Here is a 25,564-nt window from a genome sequence, read left to right as displayed (position 1 = left end):
GGAAACGCAAATCAAAACCACAATGAGACACCACCTCACACCTGTCAGAATGACTAAAATCAACAACGCAAGAAGCAACAGGTGTTGATGAGACTGTAGAGAAAGGGGAACCCTCGTGCACTGTTGGTGGGAATGCAAACTGGTGCAGCCGCTCTGGAGAATAGTATGGAGATTCCTCAGAATTAAAAACAGAAATGCCCCATGATCCAGCAATTCCACTACTTGGTATCTGCCCAAAGAAAACAAAAACGGTAATTCAAAAAGATACACAACCCCTATGTTTATAGCAGCATGATTTACAATAGCCAAGATATGGAAGCAGCCCAACCATCCATCACTAGATGAATGGATAAACGTATGATATACATACACACACACAATGGAATATGTTTAGCCATAAAAAAGGATGATGTCTTGGCATCTGCAACAACATGGATGGACCTGGAGTGTATTCTGCTCACTGAGATAAGTCTAAGGAACACAAATATACAATTTTACACATATGTGGAATCTTAAAAAAAAAAAAAAAAAAAAAAGAACTAACAATCAAAAAGCAGAATCGGCCTACAAATACAGAGAACAAACTGATGGTTGCCAGAGGGCAGGTGGTTGAGGGGATGAACAAAATGGATGAAGAAGAATGGGCGGTACAGGCTTCCAGTTCTGGAATGAGTAAGTTAGGGAGGGGGGCCGGAAAGGCACAGCACGGGGAACACAGTCAGTGACGCTGGAACATCTATGCTGACAGACTCAGCTGCACTTGAGGTGGGCACAGCGTGACATATAGCTGTCCGATAACTATGCTGTACATCAGAAGCTAATTAACATTGCGTGTCAACTATACTCAAATTAAAAAAAGGAAAAAACACCGAGCCTAATATGCCCTGCTGTCACTCACTGTTCCTCCCGAGAGGCATGTGTCAAGTCCCTACTCTGACCCACGGGGGAACGAGGCAGCACATAGGGAAACCTCTCCCCACTGCAGTCACAGGTCCTCGGCTACACCCCTGCTCCCGGACTAAGTTTTCTGGTTTGTGTCCCACACTGTAAAGGACTCCAACTTTCCGAAGACACTGTTTGCATGTTTGCAAGAGAGGCACGATAACACTTGACCCAGATAAGTCAAGTTAAACACGCGCTCTCAGCTTGCAGTCTGTGCTCTTCTAAGGTGGGGGTTCAGGAGAAGACAATCAGAGTGGAGTGACTGTGGCTTTTGCCTATATCTCTAAAAATAACCTTGAGAAACAAGGTAAGCAGGAGTCTCCTTGAACAAAGAAATGCAAAATTCGAGAGGAAGACTGTCCTGAGAAGCCCAAGAGGCAGGCCGCATGCAGGGAGGCCAACAGTGGGGCGACTCTGGGCTGTGGGACGAGGGGACCCAGCCAGCCAGCATCCCACTCCAGAGGCTTAGTCCTGAGGTACCTGCCACCCGTCAAACTCCACATCTGCCTGACGCTTCAGGGTCCGCTGCCAGAGGCTGGGTGGGTCTTTATGGATCCCACGCTTGCTGGCCACCACTGCAGCCCCCCACTCATACACTTCAAAAGGAGATCCAGACCCCCTTACAGTGGCATCCGCTGTGTTTCTTGCTGAATGAACGGGCCCAGAGCGTGAAAGCAGGAAGACTGGCAGGAGGCACAGCTCTGGGCACACACCTGCAGCCTCAGCCCACGTTCCCGCGCGACCACACCAGATGCATCCCAGACAGATGCTCAGCAGGCGCCAAGCGCACCTGACCCCCTGGGGTCCCTGCACCAGCTGTCTGCATCAGATGCCATTGCTGAGCGCCATTCTGTTTCCATGGCTCCCACCAGACTGGGAGCCTCTGGAAGGCAAGGACCGGGCCTCACGATCCTCTCTGAATGCAGCACATGACTCGACACAACGCGTTTCACAAAGGACGGCCAGTGAGTGAAGTGCATCGGGAGGAAATAAGAAGCTCGAGAATGTCAGATGAAGCAGAATTTTAAACTTGCCCTAAAGATCAGGAGTGAGTTAGGAAATCCAGAAAAGAGCTGGTGTGTTTTAAACCTTGCGGTTCCTTTTTAAAAGTCTTCACAAGAGAAAGCAGCAAGGACGAGTAGGGAGGACGCTGAGCTGGCAAGTTAAAGAATGGGGCAGGAGAGAGACCCCTGAACAGGAACCAGAAAGTCAGGAGCTTGTATCCCACCAGACATTTGTGTCACAAACTATGGGAAGGGACAAGACTGCACAGCACACGGATCCTTCCAGGGCGCGGTGGCCGGGACACCATCAGCATCGCTAACAGCACCTGTCTGCCGGCTGAGGTTCCGGGAGGACCGAACTTCCAGGCTCCAGCACCTTCGCCGGCTCACCTTGTCCATCAAGACAGTGCAGCCCGTCCGACAGTTCAGAGAAGGTCTATTTTGGGGCTGGACATTTTTCAGACACTAAATTTAGCCAGCTTGAATTCTTCTTAAAAAAATGCTATCCCATTCAGCCTTTTGAAACAGGAAATCTACATTTCATTATAAAGTCGGAACACAGTGTTCTCTGATCAGCTGTGGCGCGCAGGGGAAAGAGAGCGTTAGGGACGGCACACTTGGCAGATAAAAATGCCCCGCGGGGGTATTTTGGGAACGTCGAAGGCATACAAACTAATGGGCTCATGCTCAGATGCCTGATAATCAAATATTGAAAATGTGTGGCCATTCATTGTTTTTAAAATAATAACCTATTTTGCAAGTTTAAAAGAGTGATTTTGAATTTACCTTTTTGTGACCTTTTATTAGCGAGTTTGACCATTCTTGAATGCTTATTGACACCATGAACTCCTTTATCAACTTCCTGCTAATCCTCGCCCATTTTTATGCACCATGAAAATAATCTTTACATATAAAGGATATTAGCCCATTAAGGATGAGATCAACGTGCTACCAAGCTCAGCATGGTGAGCACCGAGCTTTTCTGATGTTCTTCCCTTGGCTCTCAGGGCTCTTAAACTTGCACGGCCCTGTCCTGAGCCACAGTCAGCACATGCTTGCCCCCTTTTCCCAGAATGTGCTGAGCACTCAGGCCCATGCTGGTGGGGGTACTCGGCTCTGCAGGGAGGGGGCTCCACTGGCTGGAAACTGGTAGCCTGTCCTCACTTACAAGCACATCTCTGAGGGTGTGATTACACTGGGGACCCTAAGATGAGGCGACACTCCTGGGTCATCTGGGTGGGTTCCAGATCCGATGACAAGAGTCCCTCAACAAGAGAGACTGGAGAGAGACAGGAGTCACAGACAAGAAGCCACATGAAGACAGAGGCAGAGACCAGAGTGAGGGGGTCTGTGCAGGGCGCACAGCTCGGGGATGCCTCCATCTCGGACTTCTGGTCCCCAGAAATGCAACAGGACACACGTCTATTTTAAACCACTAGCTTGTGGTAATCTGTCACAGCAGCCCGAATCAACTACATACACCCTTTAATCCAGTCATTCATTTTCTGGGAATTTACTAGAGGAAAATTACCTAGATTTCCGAAAAAGATCAGAAAAGCTATTAACTGCAACATAATGGCCAAAAATTTTGGGAAGCCACTTTAACAACAGGAGACTATCTGAATAACACTGCACACTGGATTACTACACTTCAAATAAAATCAACTCAAAAAATGTTTTGAAAATATGGGCACAGTCTCAGAAAAGAGTATGAAGTGAAAAACATGCTATAGCTCCCAATTTTGATTTTAAAAACAGCAAGATAGGGGCACCTGGGTGGCCCAGTGGGTTAAGCGTCTAACTCTTAATCTTGGCTCAGATCATGATCTCACCATTCATGAGTTTGAGCCCCACATCAAGACTCTGTGCTGACAGCGCAGAGCCTGCCTGGGATTCTCTCTCATTCTCTCTCTGCCCCTCCCCCACTGTCTCTTCTACCCCTCCCTCTCTCTCTCTCTCAAAATAAATACATAAACTTGGAAAAAAATAAAGTTAAAAAATAATAAGATGGGAAGGAAGCATGTAAGACAAAAACAATGATTGTTTCTAGGTCATGGAATTATTGGTAACTTTTAAGTCATTAATATGTGCTTCTCTAAAATTTCTAAATGTTTATCCTAAATTATCCAGTGACTGGAAAAAGAAAAGAGAATGTATGAATGTCACCCAGCTAGCCTCCAATTTCTCCACCAGCTAAGGGAGAGGAGAGCCTACATCACAGTAGAGGTTTCAAAAAGTGGTAGAAATGTAAGAGATAACAGCATCCGGCAGCCAAGCAAACACGTTACTGAGGTTGATGATAAGACACTGGCCCCTGGGTTCTGCCTGTTCTTGCTCCCCGAGAAAACCCTACATACTTTACAAAGAACAGCCTACATCTAAAATAGAGGGAAACTCTGGGGCCCCTGGGTGGCTCAGTTGGCTAAGTGTCCAACTTCAGCTCAGGGCATGATTTCGTGGTTCATGTGTTGGAGCTCCGGGTCAGGCTCTGTGCTGACAGCTCAGAGCCTGGAACCTGCTTCGGATTCTGTGTGTGTGTGTGTGTGTGTGTCTCTCTCTCTGCCTCTCCCCCACTCGCACTCTGTCTCTGTCTCTCAAAAATGAATAAACATTAAAAAAAATACATAAAATAAAATAAAATAAAATAAAATAAAATAAAATAAAATAAAATAAAATAAAATAAAATAAAGGAAAATTCTAAAGTGCTGGAACGAAAGCTCACAGGCAGAGCCAAAGGAAGAGACTGTGCACTGCTGACAGTAATCCAAGGCGTCCTTAGTGACACTGCTCACGTGGTCACACTGTGGACCCTCATTCGACCCAAGGTACCTATGTAGCTATGTGTTGTAAGCGGTACAAGATCTTAGGGGTCTCACCTTCTCCGCAGTTTGGACTCTGGTGATTTATGGGCAAAGGCCAGGTCTTCTCCTTGGCGCAAAGAATAGGACAAGATGCACTTGTCTGGCCGGCGTTCCGCATGGTCCGCGGCCACCCCAATCCAGGGGCCTGCATGTGCCCCGGGGTAGCTGCACGGAAGCTCCATCCTGACAACTAGGCTGTGATGGGGTCCCACAGATCCTGCTAGTGAGCGGCCAAGGCTCCTGTCTTCCTGAAGCCTGATTCTCAGCTTTTCTTAGGTCTGTAAACCGGTCCAGGTCCTTCCAGTGGATTCTCTCCTGCTTAAATTAGCAGGGGTTTATTTCCGGTACTTGAGAGCAGAGAACTCTAACTGGTAAATCCACTGTTGAATGAACATATGATCGCTGACCAATGACGGGCTAGGTCCTGTGGCGTTAGTGGCTTTTCACAGGGGTCCTATCGTTCCCTACTTGCAATCTTTTACTGGACAGATGCATCGAGAATTCCTCTAAGACACTATTCTACCATGCAAGTGTTATGTGGAGAAGCTATCGAGTCAGAAGAGCGGTGTATTTGAGGCTGTGCATAGAACATGGAACAGCCACCTGCCTTCCTGGTTTCTGGGGGAAACCAGCTTCCTCCCCCAACCTCCCCCATGTAGCCTCATAGCAGCCAGGTGCAGCCCACCCCACGATGGGTAGGGTTGATGTTAATCCAAGTGATGGCCCTGTCATTCTCTCCAGTAACTAGTCCAGAGGGGCTGGGAGAAGAGGTCAAATCTTCTGGAAACCCTCCAGGCAAGATCTCTTCAGTCAGAAAAATGAAGCAAGGAAGGGGTCTCAGAAGTGGTCAGCTGATCACAAAAACTTCCTCCTCTTTCTGGACCCGCAGGTCTCTGCACCCACCACCAACCTTGCAAGCGACCTGGCAGGCGACAGAGGCCAAGGGGAAAGAGAGGCGGCAGGTGGTCTGAGGCCCTGCCCCCCAGCTGTGCCCCACAAGGTCCTCCGGGTGCCTCGCTCTCCTGGTTACATGAGCACAGAGACCCTGGAAGCCTCGAGTGAGGACAGCAGAGCCACAGAGAGAACCTGGGTCCAGAACCCCCGGTCTGGGGAAAGAACTCACTGATCCAGAACCCTGTTCTGACCTGACCTGAGCTAGAAGCCAAGCTCTGCCACAGAGCTAACGAACACTGTCACTTTGTGACAGCGGTTGGCGGGGTCCCCAACGGGGGGGCCAGTCCTCTCCTCCCACCAGCTGTGGTCACACCTGGGAGTGACGGCCACCTTCACCATTCAGGCTCAGACCTACACAGTGAAGACCCCAAACAGGACAGGCACAAAGCACGATCCCTGGTGACATGCTGCCCGCCACCCCTTGTGACAAGAGAGACACACGTCCTGTTTCAGTCATTCTGTGTGGGACTTTCACCCGAGGCCAAACGCATTCTGATACAATCAGAAAAAGAGAAACCAAGAGATCATCAACCCAGGCGGCATCACAGACGACAGTCAGAGCTCTGATCAGTATTCACCTGTCAACGAACACGGAAGGAGCAGCAGGGGACAGGGCATGTTAGGGGCTCGGGACACCGCGGTGACCAAAATTCACAGGACCCTGTCCCCTCCAATCCTGTCCCCTCACACACTCCCGTCCCCTCACACTGCGACCCCGTCCCCTCACACACCCCCGTCACTTCACACACCCCCGTTCCCTCACACTGTGACCCTGTCGCCTCACACACCCCCTACCTTTGCAGAGCTGATATTCCAGCACAGGCACGCGGGAAGTGTCCAGCTCCCCGGCTCTGCCACACCACATGTGTGACCCTCAGCACGTCGCCTGCCTTCCCTGCCCGGTCTCCTCATGCACCACGTGCGGGCGCCGACCTCCCAGGACCAGAGCAGGGAAGACGGGTCCGCGTGTCATGCGCTCCGCACGGACTCGGCACTGCTGGTTGTCACAGGCCGGGGACAAACGCCCCAAAATAAAGAACTCACAGCGCGTCGGACGGGAACTAGGGAGCACTCCCTGACAGGGCGCCGTGCGGGGAGGGGTGACCGCCGGGTCCGGGAGCATGGGGGCAGGGGCCGAGCTGAGGCCCCGACGGCGGGACACAGCCCAGCCTGGAACCAGGCAGAGGGGTCCGGCATGAGCTGAGCAGAGCAACGCGGGGCGAGGACAGCGACCCGGAGGGCTCACCGAGTCGGGCGGGTCTGCGGTGTAGATCGTAGATCGCAGTGGGCAGCCGCCCCTCTCAGGACACCAGAGCTGAGAAGGGGTGAGGCAGGGCCCCCACCGGGGCCGCTGCACATCCTTCCCATCCTTTTTCTCTGCTCAGGCCAGGGACGCTTCGGGGACACGGGGCGATGGTGTCCCCACTCCTCCTAATCCGCCTTCTTCACTTGACGTGCCACGGATGCCTTTCTGTGGTCCCAAGTACTCACTTTCGTCTTAACGGGTGTTGACTTTTCTGTCCCACGACGGTAACATCGCGAATCTATCTAATGTCTTAGTATTCCTGTTTTCCAACATTTGACTATGAAACGAAGCTGGAGTGAACATCGCTTAGCTGATTTCCTATAAATCCATGACTGTTTTCTTAGGATATGTTCCCAGAGGTGAAATTGCTGGCACTAGTTACACACAAAAGAAGTTTTTGTTTTCAATGAGGGCCGTGACTGTTAATAAAATATCATCAGAGAAACAAGTGGATAAATTGAACACTAAAAAATACCGTTCGGTGGCTCGAAATACCTATACAACCCGTCTTTCGCAACAAAAACAAAATTTTTGAATCTAATGACAGCGACTACCTAGAACGTTAGATCACACAGCCAGGAATGTTACGCTAAAATAGCCACAATGGAAGTTTTGAAGAGGCAATATTCAACTGTTTATGAAAATCTCTAAGTTATCACACTATATATATTCCACACTTAAGAGTCAGCAAACAGATGCTCAAAAGTTTTGTTCAGAAACTGCCAACTACAAAGAATGTCAGAAAAATGGAAATTATTTTCGAAGAGCCAAAAGTTTCACTATTTTGTCAAATGAAAAAGATAAACCAATCCACTGATGTGTTTGTAAATTCCCCAGCTTGGTCAGCCTCATACCCTCTGAGAAAGAGGATGGAGCCTCTCCTGCAGAGCACCAAGGAGGTAACTGGTTGTGGATTCACTTGCTCAAACATCTATTGAGCGATAGGACCTAAAACGCTCTGTAAACCGTCGGGGGGGGGGGGGAGAGGGGGTCCAGATCCCCCCCGTGCACTGCTTCTCCTCCACACCATGGACAGAGCTGGGCAGCTGGCACATGGAAGCATGAGGAGCACAAAGCATGGTCTTCCATGAAATAATCCCTAAGAGAGGCACCAAGAACCACGGGGATAACTTGCTTCCAGCATCGAAAGAACCCGTCAACGGGGAAGCTGCAGTTCAAGGAGACCTGAAAGGATAAATCGAGGACAGCACACAAAAGAAACAATGGCTAAGTGTGGGCAGAAGCCTGGAGTCATTCTGCTCATGGCCAAGTCAGGAAAGAGGAAACCAAGCAGTGACGGGATCTGACAACAGAGCCTCAAAACCCATGGGAGGAGCCATGGGGACGAAGGAAGAGAAAGAGACATAAGGTCAGATCTGGGACACCCGTTATGCCAGGCTGGGTCCCCCATTGCGCTTTCAAGCACCGTCACAGATAGCTAGATAGATGGGGAGGCAAGGACGCATGAGACCAGCATCCTCCTTCAAAAGCTGTCATTCTGAAAGGGAAGTAAAGGGTTAATCACAGTGCAATGTGAGGTTTACTATAATAGTAGATGCACAGGGAGAGTTACCTAAGCCGATGTCACAGGGTCAGGAAAGTTACTACAATGGCTTCTAAGCTCTTACATGGAGACTGAGTACCACTCCCCAAAATGTGGGGGGAGGACAGAGACAGGAAGTGGCCTTGGGGTTGGAGACCATACCCACAATGACCCCATTCACCTGGGGTCACATTTGGACAACACAGTCCCTCATCTTTGACTAAGACATGTTCACTGGGCACGTCTATGCAAGTATGAAGATACGGAAGAGCTAAGAAACCTGAGATGTCCACAGGATATTCAACCCACAAACACTAAACTACAGCAGGTTAGGGCATGAGGCAAAGTCAGGCAGACATGGCTCCTGAACCCACACCTCTCTTCTGGTCATGGAGACAACATGGAAATACTGGAGGAGGTCACTGTGGCCTCCTGTAGGTCAGGTCTGTACATTCTGCTTTCCATGTCTTTCACGGTCTACTGAAAGACGTACTCATGAAAACACTTCTATATCTGTACAACTCTTACATCTGGCACAACCTCGAACCCTTGCTGTAAAGTCTACCAGGAGAACATCGTGATTTAGCGCTAAGGACAATACTTTCTTCACTGAAAAACAAGTATGCCAAGTCCAGCCCATAAGGTGATCATGTGAGGTCCTGTATTTTCTGGTTTTCGTTGACTTGGTAAAAAGGAAACTCTGTCAAATTGTATGCCCAAAGAATCATGCGAACCTTCGTAGTTGCCACACTTGTTTGCTCTAATTGTCTATCAGTATTTTTAGCCTTGTCTTTTGTGGTTAACTCAGGTGAAAACATTTTGGAAATAAGTAGCAAAACAGATACACAAGTAAGAGTAGAAATAATAAATACCTAGGTTATGGGAACTCAGAGAGTCGCTTGATTGCACCCAACAGAGGATGGTGCGAACTGGGCTCCACTGGGACTTCATGATGCAAACAGTCAACACTCACCGAGCACTGACGGCACACCATTCTACGTGCTAGACGGCCATCAATTCCTTCAAATGTCAGGACAGTCCCACAGAGTTACTTGCATCTGTCCCTCTCAGGGACAAAGGACTGCCGTAGACTGAAGTCAAATCAACTGGCCCTGGGCTGCCCAGCAGGTGGGACTCCAGAGCCCGCACTCTTCACCACCATGTACACTGCCAACATGGACCCTGTCAGTCGGTGCCAAGCTAAATCAGTAGGACCCACGTTCCTTAAGCATGAGAGGATGAGCTTATTTGCCCGGCTTATGTTCTCTATGGACCCCAAAGGGATCATTGCAGCATGGCTGTTTTTGTGCAGAGTATGTACATCATCATAAAGATTATGACCAATTACATTGACAAAGTTACTTTTTAAAATATTTGCTGCAATTTTATGGATGGGATGACTGAAAAGGCTTACTCCTCTTTGGCAAAGATTTTCTTTTTTTTTTTTTTTCCCTGTGGATACACATGAAAGGGTCTATCAGACAAAAATATCACCTCAAGACGGACCAATCTTACACCACAAGGAAAGCTTTAACGTAGACATTTTGGAGAAACTAAAAAATCCTCACATCTCATCTTGTAGTCAGGGACAGAAAACCCAATTCAAATTGGGGTAGATTTCCTGGTTCATATAACCGAATATCAAGCAGTAATGACGCCTCATGCACAATACGCTCTTGAGACCAAGTGGTCTCCACCCACAGCCAGAGCCCTGCTGTCCCTCACAGACTGGTATTCCCTGCAAGGTGGCTTCCTTTTCAGAGAGCCCACCCCTCCAGGTTGTGAGTTTATGGCAAGGACTCCAGGGCCCACATGTTTTTAGCTTGGCTTCCTAAAGTTTCCCACTCCTCACAATGCATATGCCAGTTCTGGGCTCAAAGGAAAGGTCAAGTTCCACAGGGATGCTCTTTCTCCTGAGGCAGGGCTGGGGCTGTGACTTCCTTTAGGCCACGGGGAGCCCACCTCTAAACAGAGGGCAGACCACCCCAGCCAAGCCCTCAAAGTGGGCACAGGGGACCCTCCAAAGGAAATAGATGGCCTCACGGGAGGGTGAATTCACACCACATGGCAAGTACAACAGAGGCTGGTCTAGAGAGTTTATCTCCAAGATGCACCCAGAAAGACAGAGAGCTCAAGGTCCAATGTGACGGTTTAGATATCCGCTGACAAACACTCGAGGGGAGACACGTTCTCTGAAGCGCTTGGTGGGAACTGTCGGAACAGCCAGAGAAACGGGCAGGCACCGCTCCAGGGCTGAAAGTCAGGAGACGCCAAGGGGCCCACGGGAGGCTCACCGCCAGCACCTTTTTCGGAAGCCGGTGAAGCCAGCACACACGGGAATGGCACTCACAGAGAAGAACGGGGTTTCACTCACCATGTCCACTTGCCTAGCCAAGGAGACGGATGCTGACGACATCTGTGACCTGGCCCAGCCAGCACGCCCAGGGAGGGAGAGGGGGCTGGAAACGTACGGGCTCTTCCACGGGCAGATGCAGGAGGCAAGCGGGAGGCAGTACACCCTGCAACCCCACCCTCTTCACCCAGAGCACACGGGCCGGCTCCCTACACACAACTGCTCTGGTCACGAGTGAACACGGAGCACCGGGCCCATTCGCTGTTGTCACAAGCACCCGCCAAACGAGCACACACACGTGAGAAGCTGGTGTTCAGCTAGGTCCACGGTGAGAGGACACAACACACCCATAAAACTGTGGTGGACGAAGAAGGACTTTTAAGTTCCCGAAGTGTTTGGCCCACTAGCTTCCTGTATGGGAGCCTATAGTTCTCTTATAACCAACATACTGGCAATGCTCTAAAGAGACTCCCATCTGTCCAAAACGATGAATCACAGTTCTTTTTATTGTATCCACTGAATGACCCTGGCATATCCATTCCAAGGGCCAATAAGTAATACTTTAAATTATTTTGCCTTCAAAATCTATACTCCAAGTATTCATCACTCAGCTTCTTCAGTAATCATGAAGACTTCCTCACGTAGGCACAAGATGTAAGATAATCTGCTAAAAACAGACACAAGAAAACCTCTAATGATATCAAACATATGAGAACACTTTTGTTTCAGACCTGGTGTGGTTCTGGACATCTGGGATCCAACGAGACCCAAATGCTGCAAAGCATGTTTTTGCTCTTAATATTTAATTTGAATTTCCCCCAATTTCAAAAACAAAGTAGACAAAAATAAGAGATTGCCATAGAAGGACATATTTCTGTCCCTGGGGAGATATAATGCAAAGTGTCCTGAATGCTATAAAAATAAACGCTTTTTAATTCATCTAAATCATCAGGACATCAGCCATGCCAAACCAGTGGTGAATGAAGACATGTTTCCTTCTGTCTCGGGCAGAACTACTTTGGACAACTCTAGCGTAAGTACCAAGTTTCTTGGAAGGAAAGGGAATACATGATTAACAGAATGAAAAGTTGGCTTAGACAGCTTTTCTGAGCAAACATCTCTGTGGTGAGAAAACACTCATTTGAATCCATGGTCACCTTGGATTACCATTTGGGGCAGTATCTGGCTCGCTCAGCGTACCCTGTAACTGACAGTGATCCTGCAGATGTGACATCACTAGAGGAAGTCACTCAAGGCTTATTGACTTCTTCACCAGGAACAGAGGGTTTCAGGAGGAGAGTTCATGAAGGGGCAGAGAGGCTCACAGACACAGAGTGGGTCTCCCCTGACAGGTGATTGGTGACAGTAAACCACGCTTTACAGACCTTCTCAAGCTGGACAAGACATCCGCAGTGCTCTAGAAACAGGCAGTGTGCTTTAGGACAGGACTTCCTCCCCTACCTTCGTTCATTAGGTCCGTACTTTGCCCAGATGTGCCCGAGCAGACCGTATTCCCCAGTGCCGGCTAGCCGTGTTCCCTGATGTGAGGCATAAAATATTCCAATTTGTTCTCCTCCAAGCAATGAAAAAGTCACATCATCTAAAAGGACGTGGTACACGCTCCACAATTATGCTGGAGCCAAGTCTGTGAGTCACCCAGTGCCTGCACAAGACAATTTGGCTACTGGAAAACCCTGATTAATGGCATTTTTTGAACGCAAGAATAACAACATGACCTGCCAACAATCACCAGTTTTTCATCGATTCACCATTTTCTGCCTCAGTTATTACCTATTACCTTACCCTGAGACTATTTAGGAAGCAAAATGAAAATGGCATTGTAAGGCATATGAACCTCACATGTAAATGTGGCTCCTTCCAAAGTGGGGAGAGGGGGTGTGTGTGACGTCAGCCTTGTGACTGGAGGAAGAGAGTCCCCGCTGGAGGAGGTGCATGGACTCCCCTAGGCTGCGCTGGGAGCCTGGGGATTCTCTAGTCACTAATACAACTAATTTAATTCACCATCGGCAAATAAGTACCAGGTCCCCGAGTTCCAACCACACGCCATGCTCCCCAAGGACACACTGCCAGCAAAAGCCCAAGACCCCAGGGATGAGGCCCCCAGAAAAGTCCTTGTCTGAAGTCCTCTGAGCTCCCCTGCCTTGGCTTCCAAGGGGACAAAGCACTGAGTTTACATTCCGAGCTCCAAAACCACACCAGCCCTCGCCCGCAGCCTTAACACCACCAACGAAGAATTCATTCGCTAGCCATCGCCTGATTTGTAATCAATACAAGACAGCCCAGGCTGAGAAGTCACGAATTCCTGATTCCAAGCCCCGGCCGGGATCGCCATTCGTTAGGCAGAAGAGACCACAGGCGGCTGGAATCACGGCAGCTGACAAGTGTGGAAGAGCGGCTGCTTGGAGTTTCCCATGCAGATCTCCAGCCGCCCACAGGCTCTCTCCCCTCTCCACCTGCGCCCCCTCCCATCTCCACGCGCGCCCTCTCCACCTGCAAGCCCCTCCCCTCTCCACCTGTGCCCTCGCCCCTCTCCACCCACAGACCTCTGCTCTCGCCACCTGCAGACATCTCCTGCCTCCACTTGGGCCCAATTCTCTCTCCGCCTGCACCCTCTCCCCTTTGCACGTGGCCCTCTCCATCGACAGACCTCCTTGACCTCGGAGACACTCTGCCCGGTGGCCCCCTCCCGACCTCTCCGAACTCTTTCTCCTAACCTTCCCCCCGCCCCCGGTCCCCCGTCCAGCTGGCTCCAAGCCTCTGGGCGCAGCACGCGCAAGAAGGGCTGCCAGGTGGGCTGGGGCACCCTCCCCAGCCCGGCCCCACCTGCCCGCGCACGCAGAGCCCGTGCCTGCCGCCCCCACCCCTGGCAGCGCAGGATGCAATAATTACATCCTCATTATTTCTCTGCGATCGTTAGCGAGCGAGCCGAGAACAGCAACAGCCGCTGCCGGGGGAGGCTTGGTTACAAAACCCTGCGCCGGGAGCTCCGCGCTTAGCAACCGCCCCGAAAAAAGCCCGGTGCTCGCGCTCCCACTTGAAGAGCGGGGCGGCGGCCACCCCCTCCCCGCGCTGCAGCCGCTGCGACCCGGCAGAAGTGGCCCCTCCGCCCAGCCCGGCCCGCGCCCCTTGCAGGCGCAGCCCGGGCTCCCGGCCTCCCCCACCTCCGACCCTCCCTAATCCCGACCAGCGACCCCCTGCGCCCCGGTGCCCTGGCCGCTGCCCCGCGGGAGCCGGACGCCGCCCCCTCCTCGGGCTCCCGCAGCTTGCCGGCCAAGCGCAGCCCGTCCCGCCTCCGCGGTGCCCGCACCGCACCCACACCCCGAGAGCCCAGGGTCCGGGGACCCCCGGCCACCGCCGGCGACGCGCCCAGCCCAAGCGAGGGACGAGGCCGCCCGCGCAGCTCGGGACCCCGTGCCCAGGCTGCCCTGGGGTCCCTGCCCGCGCCCCACGCAGAGCCCAGACCCGCCGGTTCGCACCTTCCTCAGCGCAGACATCCTCGGGCGCTCAGAGTTCAGTAGGTCCGGGGCGACATGGCGCGTGGCCCGTCCGTCCGCCCGTCCGTCCGTCCGCGGAGCCGCTGCCGCCGCCGCCGCCGCGCGCTCCGACCGCGCTCGAGCCCGGCGCACGGTCGGAGCTCACCGCCGGCGCCTGCGCACTGGGCGCCCGGGGAGGCCGGGCGCGCTGGGGGGCGGCCGGCGCGCGGCGGCATCTGGGGAGGGGCCAGGCCCGCGCCCGGGGGAGCCCAGGCCCGCGCGCCGCGCCCCCGGCCGCCCCGCCCCGCCCCGCCCCGCCCGCCGGCGCGCAGGCCACGCCCCGGACGCCACCTGTTGCGCCGGGCGCCCGCGAGGGCTACGGACGCGAGGAGCTCGGCCGGCGGTCCCGCGGTTCTGGCGCCGCCCGCGGGAGAGTGCCCGAGCGCCGCGAAGTTAGCGCGCGGATCCCACACGTGCCTCGGCCCCCGGCGAGCAGCACCACGCGCTCCGGGTCCCGAGGAGGAACGCGCGCCCAGGTGAAGTCGGCTCCGGACCCAGATGCTCCCTAGCCTGGGAGGACTCGAGAGAACATGCGTGCTCCAGCTGCTGGCAAGGGTGTGTCGCCGTTGTGTCCGTCCTGCGGCTGGGGGTGCCCCGAAGCCGAGCCTCCTCCTCCCTCCGTGGGCGCACTGTCCTGTGCAGTAACTGTGCGTGGTGTCCGCAGGGAAGACGGGGTGCACCATGGCGGCCCCAGGAACAGCCTTCTCTGTAGTAGGAAACCTGGGCGCAGAGCGGCGAGCATCATCCGTGGGGTCTGGCCGCCTCCGTGCGTTTGCTCTCAGCAACACCGAGAAGACAGCGGCCAAGGGAGGAGGAAGGATTAATTCAGCACAAGTTGCATCGACAACCTGAGCGATCTGGACAACTGAGCGACATTGGCCGTATTTCGATAAACCTTCATTAAATACGCGGGAATGCCTTTCCAAGACCAGATGACCGGCAGACAAGGAGGGTCACCCGCCAAAGACCTCTCTGCTCCGCTGGGAACCGAGGCCACGTGTTCTTACTCCCCTTTGCGCCCTTGTGGTAATGTGCCTGGAGCAGGTCAGGGGGGCCCCTTGTAACGCTTCTGAAAGAACACACCCCTCCACATCTCCCCCTGGGTTGTCGGCAAGTCTGAGCTGCCAGAACAGTGGGGCCGGCAAGATGAAAGTTCATAGGAAAATGGACAGGGACCAGAATAGGAAGCAGGTGATCAAAAATGTTTGGAGAGAGATGAACCAGCCTTTTCCAGAAATTCCAGGACCTTTAAACAAAAGCCCTGTCTCCATAAGAGTTCTTCATAGAACTGATCACTCCTGTTAATCCATTGCATTTTATTTGACAGCAAAGTTCCAAGTGCCAAGGGTTGTGGATACAAGATGAATCAGAGAAACCTGTTCACAGTCGCATTTCTCTGCAGTGTTTCTAGCATCTTCCAATTTCTCTCTGCAGTCAAAACCCATGAATCATGTGTGCCAATCTCTACCAGAAGTCTAGATTCTACATCAATTTTTTAACAAAAAAAATTTCCTTCCCTCCTCTCCATATTTGTCCCCAACAGTTCCTCTTTTCGAGATTCATGTATTCATTCATTCATGCTACAGCAATGACAAAAATAACGACAATGTGCTGAGTGTCTGTCATGTCTCCGTACGTGAGCCAAACACAGAAACAGCCACTGGTCCTTGGAGCTTGCGGTCCAGGGAGGGCGTCAGTTTTTAAAATTGAACGGTAATATCATTACAAATTACAACTTCTCAGAAGGACAGATGTGGGGTGTTGGTGGAGAAGGTAAAGAGGGCAGCTCCTACAGCGTGCGGTGTCAGGGAAGAACTCTTTGAGGAGGCCACAGTCGGGTTCAAGTGTTACTTTGCCCCAGGTTCACCCGCAAGCAGGTCCTGAGACATGGATCCAGGTGCAGGTAGTTTATTTGGGAGGTTGGTCCAGGAAGCTGGAAGAGAGCACGTCAGGGAGGAAGGGAAAGTGTACAGGATACGATATCTAGCCGGCCATCCCTGTAGATGTCTGGGGCTCAGTCTGGCTGGGGTCCCTGGGGGAACTCTCTGGAGTGCACCTCAGAACTGCTCGACCATGGCTTGGAGTGCTGGACATGTGTTCATCTGATTTCCATCCCCCAGACTCAGAACTGCTTGACCATGGCTTGGAGGGCTGGACATGTGCTCATCTGCTTTCCATCCCCCAGTCCTACAGTTCCATCCCCACTGGCCTAGTGCGGGTTCCTCTGGCCGAGCAACTCCTATACCTTCTAGAAAGACCGAGCAGTGGGTTTGGGCTGCCAGCAGGTGAGTGCTGGGGACTGTGCAGCAGAACCACAATCCAGAGGACTGCTTGTGCCAGAGCCTGGGACAAGAGCAGGGAAGGGGCTCTAGGAAGGAGGAAGAGCAGGGAGGTGGAGGGAAGGGCAGGTGGGTCGGTGCTCTGACCGGTCAGAGTGAGGGGGACAAAGTGAGCAGAGGAAGAGTGGTGTGAAAGTGGGAGGGGGATGAGTCCGGGGTTTAGAAAACCTCTTAAGGTCTCTGAATTTTATCCTGTATCCCTGCTCACATTTGAGCGGGGAAAGATATTCTCCACCGACAGTCATGACATTTGTGGATGAAGCAGTTTTATCTCTGCCTTCCCAATCTGTATACCTTTTATTTCCTTTTCTTCCTGCATGAGCCAGGACTCCGCCCCGTGCCATGTGAGAGAGAGTGTTGGGAGGGACACCTTTAACCATAGGGTTAACATGACCTTAGCCGCAGGGTTTCCATGGATGCTCTTTATGAAGTTGAAGAAGTTCCCCTTAGTTGCTTGTCTGATGAGAGTTTATATCATGACCGGATGTTGGATTTTGTCAAGTGTCCTTTCTGCATCTATTGATAGGATCATGCAATTTCGTACTTTAGTTTGTAAAAGTGATGGATTACCTTCACTGGTTTTCAGTGGCAGACATTTTCGCTGCAATGAGAAGAGACGGACGGAGGTGACAGTGAGGAAGAACGCATGGAATTGGGGAGCTCGGTCTAAATACCCGGGGGGGTTCCAGTGAGAGATGGTGGAGACATGAAGGCAGGGAAGGCCAGAAATGCTGCAGGGAGAACATCCTTGGCTGGTTTTCCTGGGCACATTATAGTGGGGGAGAAAGAGAGGAGAAGAGGCTCAGTGATGATCCCACGCTGGGCTCTGCACGGGGGCCGATGGCACTTCAGGGAGATCACTGAGTGGTCAGCCTGCATGGGCAAATGGGTGACCTGGGGTCCTGTGACATAGGAACAGGTGCAGCGAGGGTGGTGGCAGAAGACACGCTGCATGTGGCAAAGTGGAGGCTGATGTCGTCATCAATTCTTTCAAGTCTGGGTGTGAAAGACATTATCACCTTAGGACAGGAGGAAACTCTGGTTTCTGGGGAGATTTTGTTGTAAAGCCACCATGTCCAGAGTGGGCTTGAACTCCGGTGGGGATGTTGCCAAAGAGAAGGAAAAGTTCAGGATGCAGCCTCATTGAGGACATGATTCCCGCACACATCCTCTCCTCCTGCACCAACATGTTTTACTTTATTTCTTGGAGCAGTTTCGGGTTGACAGCAAAATTGAGGGGAAGGTGCAGAGACTTCCTACGTACTGCCTGCCCCCCCCAGAGCCCCCCACTGTCCACACCCCCACCAGATGGTGCCTCTGTCAAAACAACGAGCCCACATTGACCATCGTCACCCAGAGTCATAGTGAGCCCCATCAGGGTTCACTCCTGGTGCTGGACACCGTGTGGGTTTGGACAAGACTCACCATCTCCTGAACTCGAAAGTCCTATTCAGCTGTTTAACTGATGCCTACATTTCTGTGTCTCGTGAGCGTCGAACCTCATGTGTCCCACCCCACAGGCCCCACCCGAGGGTGCTCCTCTTGGATGTTTCCCATCTCCTCAGTGCAGCTGCAGCCTTCCAGTTTCCCGAACAAAATTGTGCAGATGTGTCACTCTCCTCTTCAGAGCCCACACTGGTCAACACAAAAATCTCTTGCTCTGCCGTCGAATAGATCAGAAATCCGAGGACTTCTTCCTGCGAGCCCGGATGCTGCTGCCCTGATTCTGGCCACCAAGGTCCCTCTAAGTGCAGTGGCTCACACTGGTCTCCCTGCTTCCTCAAGGCCCCTCTGTGAGATGTATGTCAGATATCACACCTCTGCTCTCCCGGGCTGATGGTTTTCCTCCCTCGCTGGAGAACGCAAAGTAGTATGATCCCCCCTGGGTCTTGTCCCAACACTGAGGCCTTTTTCCTGACAGATGGCATCCGTCCTTCTGCCCCCTCAAGAATCTCAAGGGACATTGCTGTCCTTCTGCTGAGCGATCTTTGCCCAGCTACCACCGAGTCCTGCTCCCAGCCTGACTCACGCGACCTTCCTGACCATCCGCTCCCCCACACTCGTGTCTGTGTGACATATGACATGCTGTGTGTCTCGCTTCATCCTCTCCCGTCTGCTGTCATCAGGCCATTCACGACATGTTCTGAGCATCTTGAGCAGTGTCCTGCATTGACAGACTCTGGGGAATAAATTCAAGAAGAGGAGAACACAATAAATCCAGGCCGCAGAGAGGGTGCAGTGGGGTTGCACAGGGTGCCCAGGGAAGAAACCCACCTGGGGGAAGTGGACCGGTGGGGAAGAGGACCGCAGAGGGCAGGGGTCTTCCCCACAGCAGTCTGCGGGCTCTCTTCCTCCCCTTGGCCTTCACACCCCTAGTGCCGGAGTACCTGTGGACACCTGGGTGCAGGGTGGGCGCTAAGTGGACCCCTGCACTGCCCCCACCCCTGCAGCACTGGCACCCCTGATTTGGGGCCACAGAACCCCAGGTGACACCTTAAGTGGTCACAGAGCCACAGGACCAAGGGGCCCCTCCCACTGAGTCTCCTCTCCCCTTGACCCCCTCCTGCTGACCCTTCCCACTATCTTCCTATGACCCTATGAACTCCTTCCCATGACCCCCTTTCCGTAGCCCCTTCCCCCTAAACCCCTACTCATAATACCTCCTTAAACTTACAGTGTTGTATTTCAATTATATTTTAATAAAACTGGGAAAAAATAAAAACTTCCATTTTTTCTTTTGAATATTGATAGTTAAACGGTAATAAGGAGAGGATATAGTTTAATAGGCTTTATATGAGACTGGAGTTCCCTGCATCTTCTGACTTTCTTCTAAGGCACCAAAACCGGGAAGCCGGCTCACCCAGTAGTCAGTCACTTCCCTCTGAGCATGCTCCAAGCACTAGCGCCCTTGGTCACGCCCACGGCACCCGCAAAAACCAATCCACAGCCGGGACTCCGCTGATTGGCATCCAGCGGGAAAGACCCTGGATCCCGATTGGGCACGCCTATTGTTGTGGGTGGGCATAGAGGGTCGGAATCCGGAAGCGTCGCAGCGCTACTTTGGCCCTGAAGCTGTTGGCGCCGGGATAGAGCTGGGGGTCGCAGCATCGCCATGGCAGCGCTGAGACGGCACGGTATGTTGGGTAGGGGTCTGGGGGCGCGGGCGGGGGGCGCAGGTGGGTAGTGGGGAAGGGGATGCGGCCCTCCCAGTTCCTGCTCTCGGACCCAGACCCCGGACACCCGGCCCACCCACCGCCGGGAACCCAGAGCACGGGCCACCTCCTTCCGGGACCCCCAGCCCACTCTCCGCCCGGGCTCCATAGCCCTCCCTGTCCACCTCTCTCCCGAACCCCCGGCCTACCCCCGCCCGGACCCCAGAGCCCTGGCCACCTCCCTCCCGGACCCCAGAGCCCTGGCCACCGCCCTCCCGAACCTCAGAGCCCTGGCCACCTCCTTCGGAGACCCCCGGCCCACTCCCGGCCGTACCCCAGAGCCTTGTCCATTTCCTTCCTGGATTGGGACCACCCACCACACAGACCCTAGAGCCCTGTTCACCTCCCACCCAGACCTGGGACCCCAGCCTACCTCTAGCTCCATCCCTGGCCCACCTCCTACCTGGTCCCCAGACCCTGACAGGTGTTGGGGAGGGTGGGGGTGGAGAACGGGGATCACTGAGGGCCAGAAAGATCACCAGGAGCCAGGAGGACCCCCCCCACCCCTTTGGGTCCCCGGTGTCTCTGGGATCCTCATCGCAGCCCTGGGTGTCCAGGGGCACTGGGCAGAGGCAAGGAGGCCTGTGGGACCCCAAAGGAGCGAGGAAGGAGCACATTTCCATGAGTGACTGTGGGATTGCAGGGTGGAGATGGGGCGGTGGACACTTCCCAAAGCCGATGCAGGGACCTGCGGCTCATACTGAGCAGTCTGCTTGATAACTGGAATTCCTCCCTGGGAACAGGTCAGAAGCCTTTTTGAGCCTCATTTTCTTCACCTGTAAAATGGACATAATACTCTACCTTGTACCCAGCCTTTGTTAACTGATAATATTTTCAACCAGCACTCAAGGGGCGGAATACAAATGTATTGGTTAAACATTTTGTAGTCTTAGAAATTGTATCTTCTCATTACCACTTAATCCTCAGCATTCAAATGACAAAAGGGAAGGTTTTGTTTATCCCCAGTTTTATTGAGATAGGCTCGCCATTCAACCCCGTACCTGTTCCACGTGGGCAGCACAGTGATGTAACGTGTGTGGACGCTGCCAATGGTCCCTGTAAGTTAGCACCTCACGTAGTCTCCTTGTGATGAGAACTCGTAGGATTTCCTCTCTTAGCAACTTTCAGCTCTACCACAGAGCATTGTAAACTCTGGTCGCCATGCCGTACGTGACTTTCTGGGAGTTACTAGTCCTACAGGACTAGAACTGGAAGATCATACCTTCTGACCGGCTTCTCCCAATCCCAGTAACCACCTCCCCTTCTCTGGTAACCACCAGCCTGTTCTCTGCATCCAGGAGTCTAGGGTTTTTTTAGACGCAGCAGATAAGTGAGATCATGTGGTATTTGTCATTGTTTGACTTATTTCGTTTAGGGCAAGGCTCTGAGGGTCAACCTATGCAGTTGCAAATGGCAAGATTTCCTTCTTTCTTAATGGCTGAATATACCACTGCGTGTATACACCACATCATCTTGATTCATCCATCCTGGAGGGACTCTTAGGCTGTTGCATGCCTTGGCTCTTGTAAATAGCACTGAAATGAACGTGGGGATGCAGATATCTCTTTGAGCTCCAGATTTCATTTCCTCTGAATAAATACTTGAAAGTGGAATTGCTGGATCATAGGGTAGTTCTGTTTTTAATATTTTGGGGAATCTGCCTTCTGTAGTGGCTGCACCAGCTTACATTCCCGCCAACAGTGCACAGGGTTCCCTGTCCTCCACGTCCTACTATTTGTTATTTTTTGCCTTTTTGATCACTGCTTTTCTAACAGGTCTCTCACTGGTTTGGATTAGCACTTGGTAAACATTGGTATTGAACATCTTTTCATGTGTCCTTTGACTATCTTTATGTTTTCTATAGAAAAATTTCTATTCAGATCCTCTACCCACTTTCTAATTAGGGGGTTCGCACTTGTTGATTTTGGCTTTTGTCGCATGCGCATCAGGTGTCATTTCAAAAAAATCACCAGGACCGTCACTGAGAAGTTCTTTCCCTGTGTTTTCCTCTAGAAGTTTTATGGCTTCAGGTAAAAGTGAAGGTTTTTGAGACATTTCTTATGTTGCTTGGACTGGTTCAGGCTGTGGTTATTTTTTTCTTCTTTTCTAAGTTTAGAATGGATGATTGTGGTTTTGCCCTTTGAAATGAAAAGTCAAGTGTCCATTATAGTTAATAAGTGCTTGCTTAAAGAAAGCAAAGGAAACTAATTTCTCAAAAAGGCAGAATATGGAGAGTACTAGAGTTCCCTTCTCTGTGGCTTCCTTTATGGGAAAACACCATGCTGGTGCCTCCCTGCTGCACCGCATCCTGCTGAGTTTTGACTTCCCCGTAGTGAGCTCTAAAAACATATCATCATAGGTTAAGATGACTTAATTTCTAACCAGTCAGAAGTTAGGCTCCAAAAGGAACATTAAAACATCTTAATGAGTACTCAAAGCACTGTTTTTACACACACACACACACACACACACACACACACACCATAAGTAGGACTAGAGAATCTGCAGGTTAAATCGAGGTTCTTGGGAGCAGTCCCAACCCAGGTGGCCATTGTGGTTCTTCGTGGTTGGCTGATAAGCCCTGAGGGTTTCTTCTCCCTCACACAGGAGTCCTTCCTCTTGTACTATGCGCCCACCCCTTCTCTTCGTACCTTCGCACCCCGTGTGTGTTTGTGACCCTTCCAAGCCTCACATTGAATGCTCTTCCCTCTGCAAGAAATCATGGTCCTCTCCTGTGCCTAGTCAATTGTAAAGGCCTTTCTCAGCTCACTGAAGAAACCTTTCACTGTTTTCCGCAGTCAGGAGTCTTCTCTGAAAAGACCTCCTTTTCCCATTGGATCGGTGATAAAATTGTCAAACAAAGTTAGGTTGTTTAAGACGTTGCGGTTGGAAGGGTGGATTAGTATGTATTAAATGTAAGTGGGAAACAAAATATTAGCTTTCTGAGTCTTTTTAACGAGATCACTGAAGAGCATGTCTCTGGGGTAACACTCCCTCTTCCAGAAACACTTACGGGAGATTATAGTTGGAAAAACGTCTAAGCACTTGTAAATTCTGGAAGCATACGGTTTGGGAAGTGTGTGGTGCTTGGAGAAGGCCGGGGCCGGTGCAGACTTGCGCTGGCATCCCTGCTCTCTCGCCGTCCCGCTGCCCTTCAGAGACACTGCTTCCCACGGTGGCTGCATCAAGTCAACTTCACGCAGAACTCTTAACGCTGGCTCGCACGGCAAATGCGTATTGAGTCTGCTGAGTGTGTGTGGCATCTCGTTCAGGCACTGGGGACACAGCAGGGAAGCAAGTGCTTTGCTTCTAGGGAGGTTCCAAGCTGTTCCCTGGGCTGGGGTCACGGTTGCTGATGAGGACGCATCCCAGGAGAAAGGTACTCAGCTCTGGCACGTGACGCGGGCGGGCTGGCAGTCTGTCTGAAGCGATGGTCCTAGGGTTTCTCCCTGAAAGGTTGCTCCCACTGGGCTGTGTATCCCCCTGATGCCCTAATTTCCCCGCAGACAGCGTGTCGCAGAACTCTGCGGCATTCGTGGGGACGATGCTTTGCCTTTGCAACAATGCTACTTGGGTAATTTTTTTTTTTACTTAATATGCTCTATTTTATGTGGGAAAGTGTGTGAGCAGTACGAGCAGACATCTCCAGGGCCAGACTCCGCACGCCTCTGTGAGTGAGCAGACAGACGTGAAATGCACAGCCCTCCATGACTGACGTGAACTGCACGGAGGCCTGCACATCCTATGTGGTGGCTGGAGTGGCTTCCTCCCTGCTTGGGGAGGGCGGGCGCATATCCAGCAGGGAACAAAGTGCTAAGTCAGGTGGGGTGGCCGTGCTCACGGGAGCCGGTGTTGGAGGAAGCCGGAGGCAGCAGGACAGCACTTGGAAGCCGGGAGGGTCCCCGGCGGATCAGGGATCAGGTAGTAGCTGCCCTGAGGGCCGGCTTCCCCGGGGAAGAGGTGTGCGGCGGGCGAGCCGGGTCCCCATGTCACACAGCGCCGGCCCTCAGCAGCTGCACGGTTAACCCTTCAGATGAGGGAGCAGGGTGGGTGTTCCCGCCACCTGCCTGACAGGCGCCCGTTCGTACCTTTCCGGACAGCTTCTTGTAGCAGGTGCGCAGCATCTCAGGAGGCGCCTCGTCCATCTGTAGAGGACCTCACTGCTGCACTCGCCCGGGTACGGCTTTGCTGCTTGGAGTGTGGACGGTGAGGATGGCGGCTCCTCAGACGGCGCCTCCCGAGAGTCTAGAGCGCCCCGTCCTCACCCCTCCCAGCTCATACTGCGTGAGGCTGTGCGGGCTTTGGCCCACGTCTTACGGGAGGTGAGCTCCCCTGGCCCCCAGGACAGGGGGTGCTTACGTGCTGGGGCAGAGCAGCCTGGTGAGAGTGCGCTGTCCCTTTTGGACCGGGAGGAACACACTCAGCTCCTGTCCCTCACTCCCTGCCACTCACGACCGCACCGTGGACGCCCCTGTCCCTCCCTGCTCCTGTACTCACAAGATGAGTTGTAGGTGGAGAGGCTTAAAGGAATGGATGCAAGTCAAGACCGTGGCAGAGTGTCTGTCCCCCAGCAGCGCACCTGTCTCTCATCCAGCACCCCCACCCTTCGGTTAATTTTTGTTAATCCTAAGATGTCTCATCAAGATGAAACGGTCATCTCAGCCTCTCATGTTATCAGGATTAAGTGAGTGAGTGCCCGTGGCCCTGGCTTCCCACCTGCACGCGCTGGTACGTTGGTTGGGATCCTGAACCTGGCCCTGACCTGTCTCTGCCTGCACCTGCCTCCTGTGTTCATGAGGCCGACTGCCAGGTTGGGGAGTGCGTGTGTGATGCAGATGGTCCGTTGCTTTTTATTTTTTTAACGTTTGAGAGACAGAGCACCAGCCAAGGAGGAACAGAGAGAGAGAGGGAGACACAGAATCCAAAGCAGACTCCAGGCTCTGAGTTGTCAGCCAAGAGCTTGACACGGGGCTCCAAGTCATGAACCACAAGATCACAACCTGAGCCGAAGTTGGGTGTTTAACCGACTGAACCACCCGGGCGGCCCTCCAGTTGCTTCTTAATACGAATTTGTTCCCGCCATGACTGGTCTTCCCAGGGCGTACCTCGCCCAGGAGCCAGGAGTGCGAGCCACAAGATCCTTGTCCTCCAAGGACTCTCCTTGGATGAGATCTGAACTGTGGTGACCTCAGTTCCAGATGACCAAGCTCTTGTCCTCATCCCTGTATCCATGACTCTGTGGGAGGGCTCTGTGGTCAGCATAACCTACCCCTCACTGTGGTGCTCTCTGTGGCCTGGGTGCTGAGGATAGCGTTCCTAGACCAGCAGGACTGGGATGGGCGTCTATGTGTGCATGTCTGTGTGTGCACATGTGAGTCTGTGCACATGTGTGTCTGTGCTCGTGCATGTACATGTATGTGTCTACCTGTGTGCATGTGTGTATCTCTGCATGTATGTACACACGAGTCTCTGTGTGCATATGTGTGTCTGTGTGTG

At 52.5% G+C, this 25,564-nt stretch overlaps 2 protein-coding genes across 2 annotated transcripts in view; one reads left to right on the top strand and one right to left on the bottom strand.

Annotated features, from left to right (window-relative positions):
• DLGAP2 (DLG associated protein 2) overlaps positions 1–14,570 on the bottom strand; it is a 791,263-nt gene extending 776,693 nt beyond the window's left edge. The window contains exon 1 of the mRNA XM_043557189.1: positions 14,461–14,570. The gene's annotated coding sequence lies outside the window, so the exon portion shown is untranslated. The remainder of the gene's footprint in view (positions 1–14,460) is intronic.
• A 5,315-nt stretch (positions 14,571–19,885) lies between these two features.
• Positions 19,886–25,564, top strand: part of ERICH1 (glutamate rich 1) — a 50,722-nt gene continuing 45,043 nt past the window's right edge. Inside the window, exon 1 of the mRNA XM_043557184.1 lies at positions 19,886–19,990. Coding sequence (XP_043413119.1) covers positions 19,969–19,990 — 22 coding nt within the window. The 5' untranslated portion in view covers positions 19,886–19,968. The remainder of the gene's footprint in view (positions 19,991–25,564) is intronic.

This window comes from Prionailurus bengalensis, chromosome B1 (assembly GCF_016509475.1).
Source record: "Prionailurus bengalensis isolate Pbe53 chromosome B1, Fcat_Pben_1.1_paternal_pri, whole genome shotgun sequence".
NCBI classification, from domain to species: Eukaryota; Metazoa; Chordata; class Mammalia; order Carnivora; family Felidae; genus Prionailurus; species Prionailurus bengalensis.
Note: the sequence above shows the minus strand (reverse complement) of the source record. Positions and strands in the feature narration are given on the sequence as shown.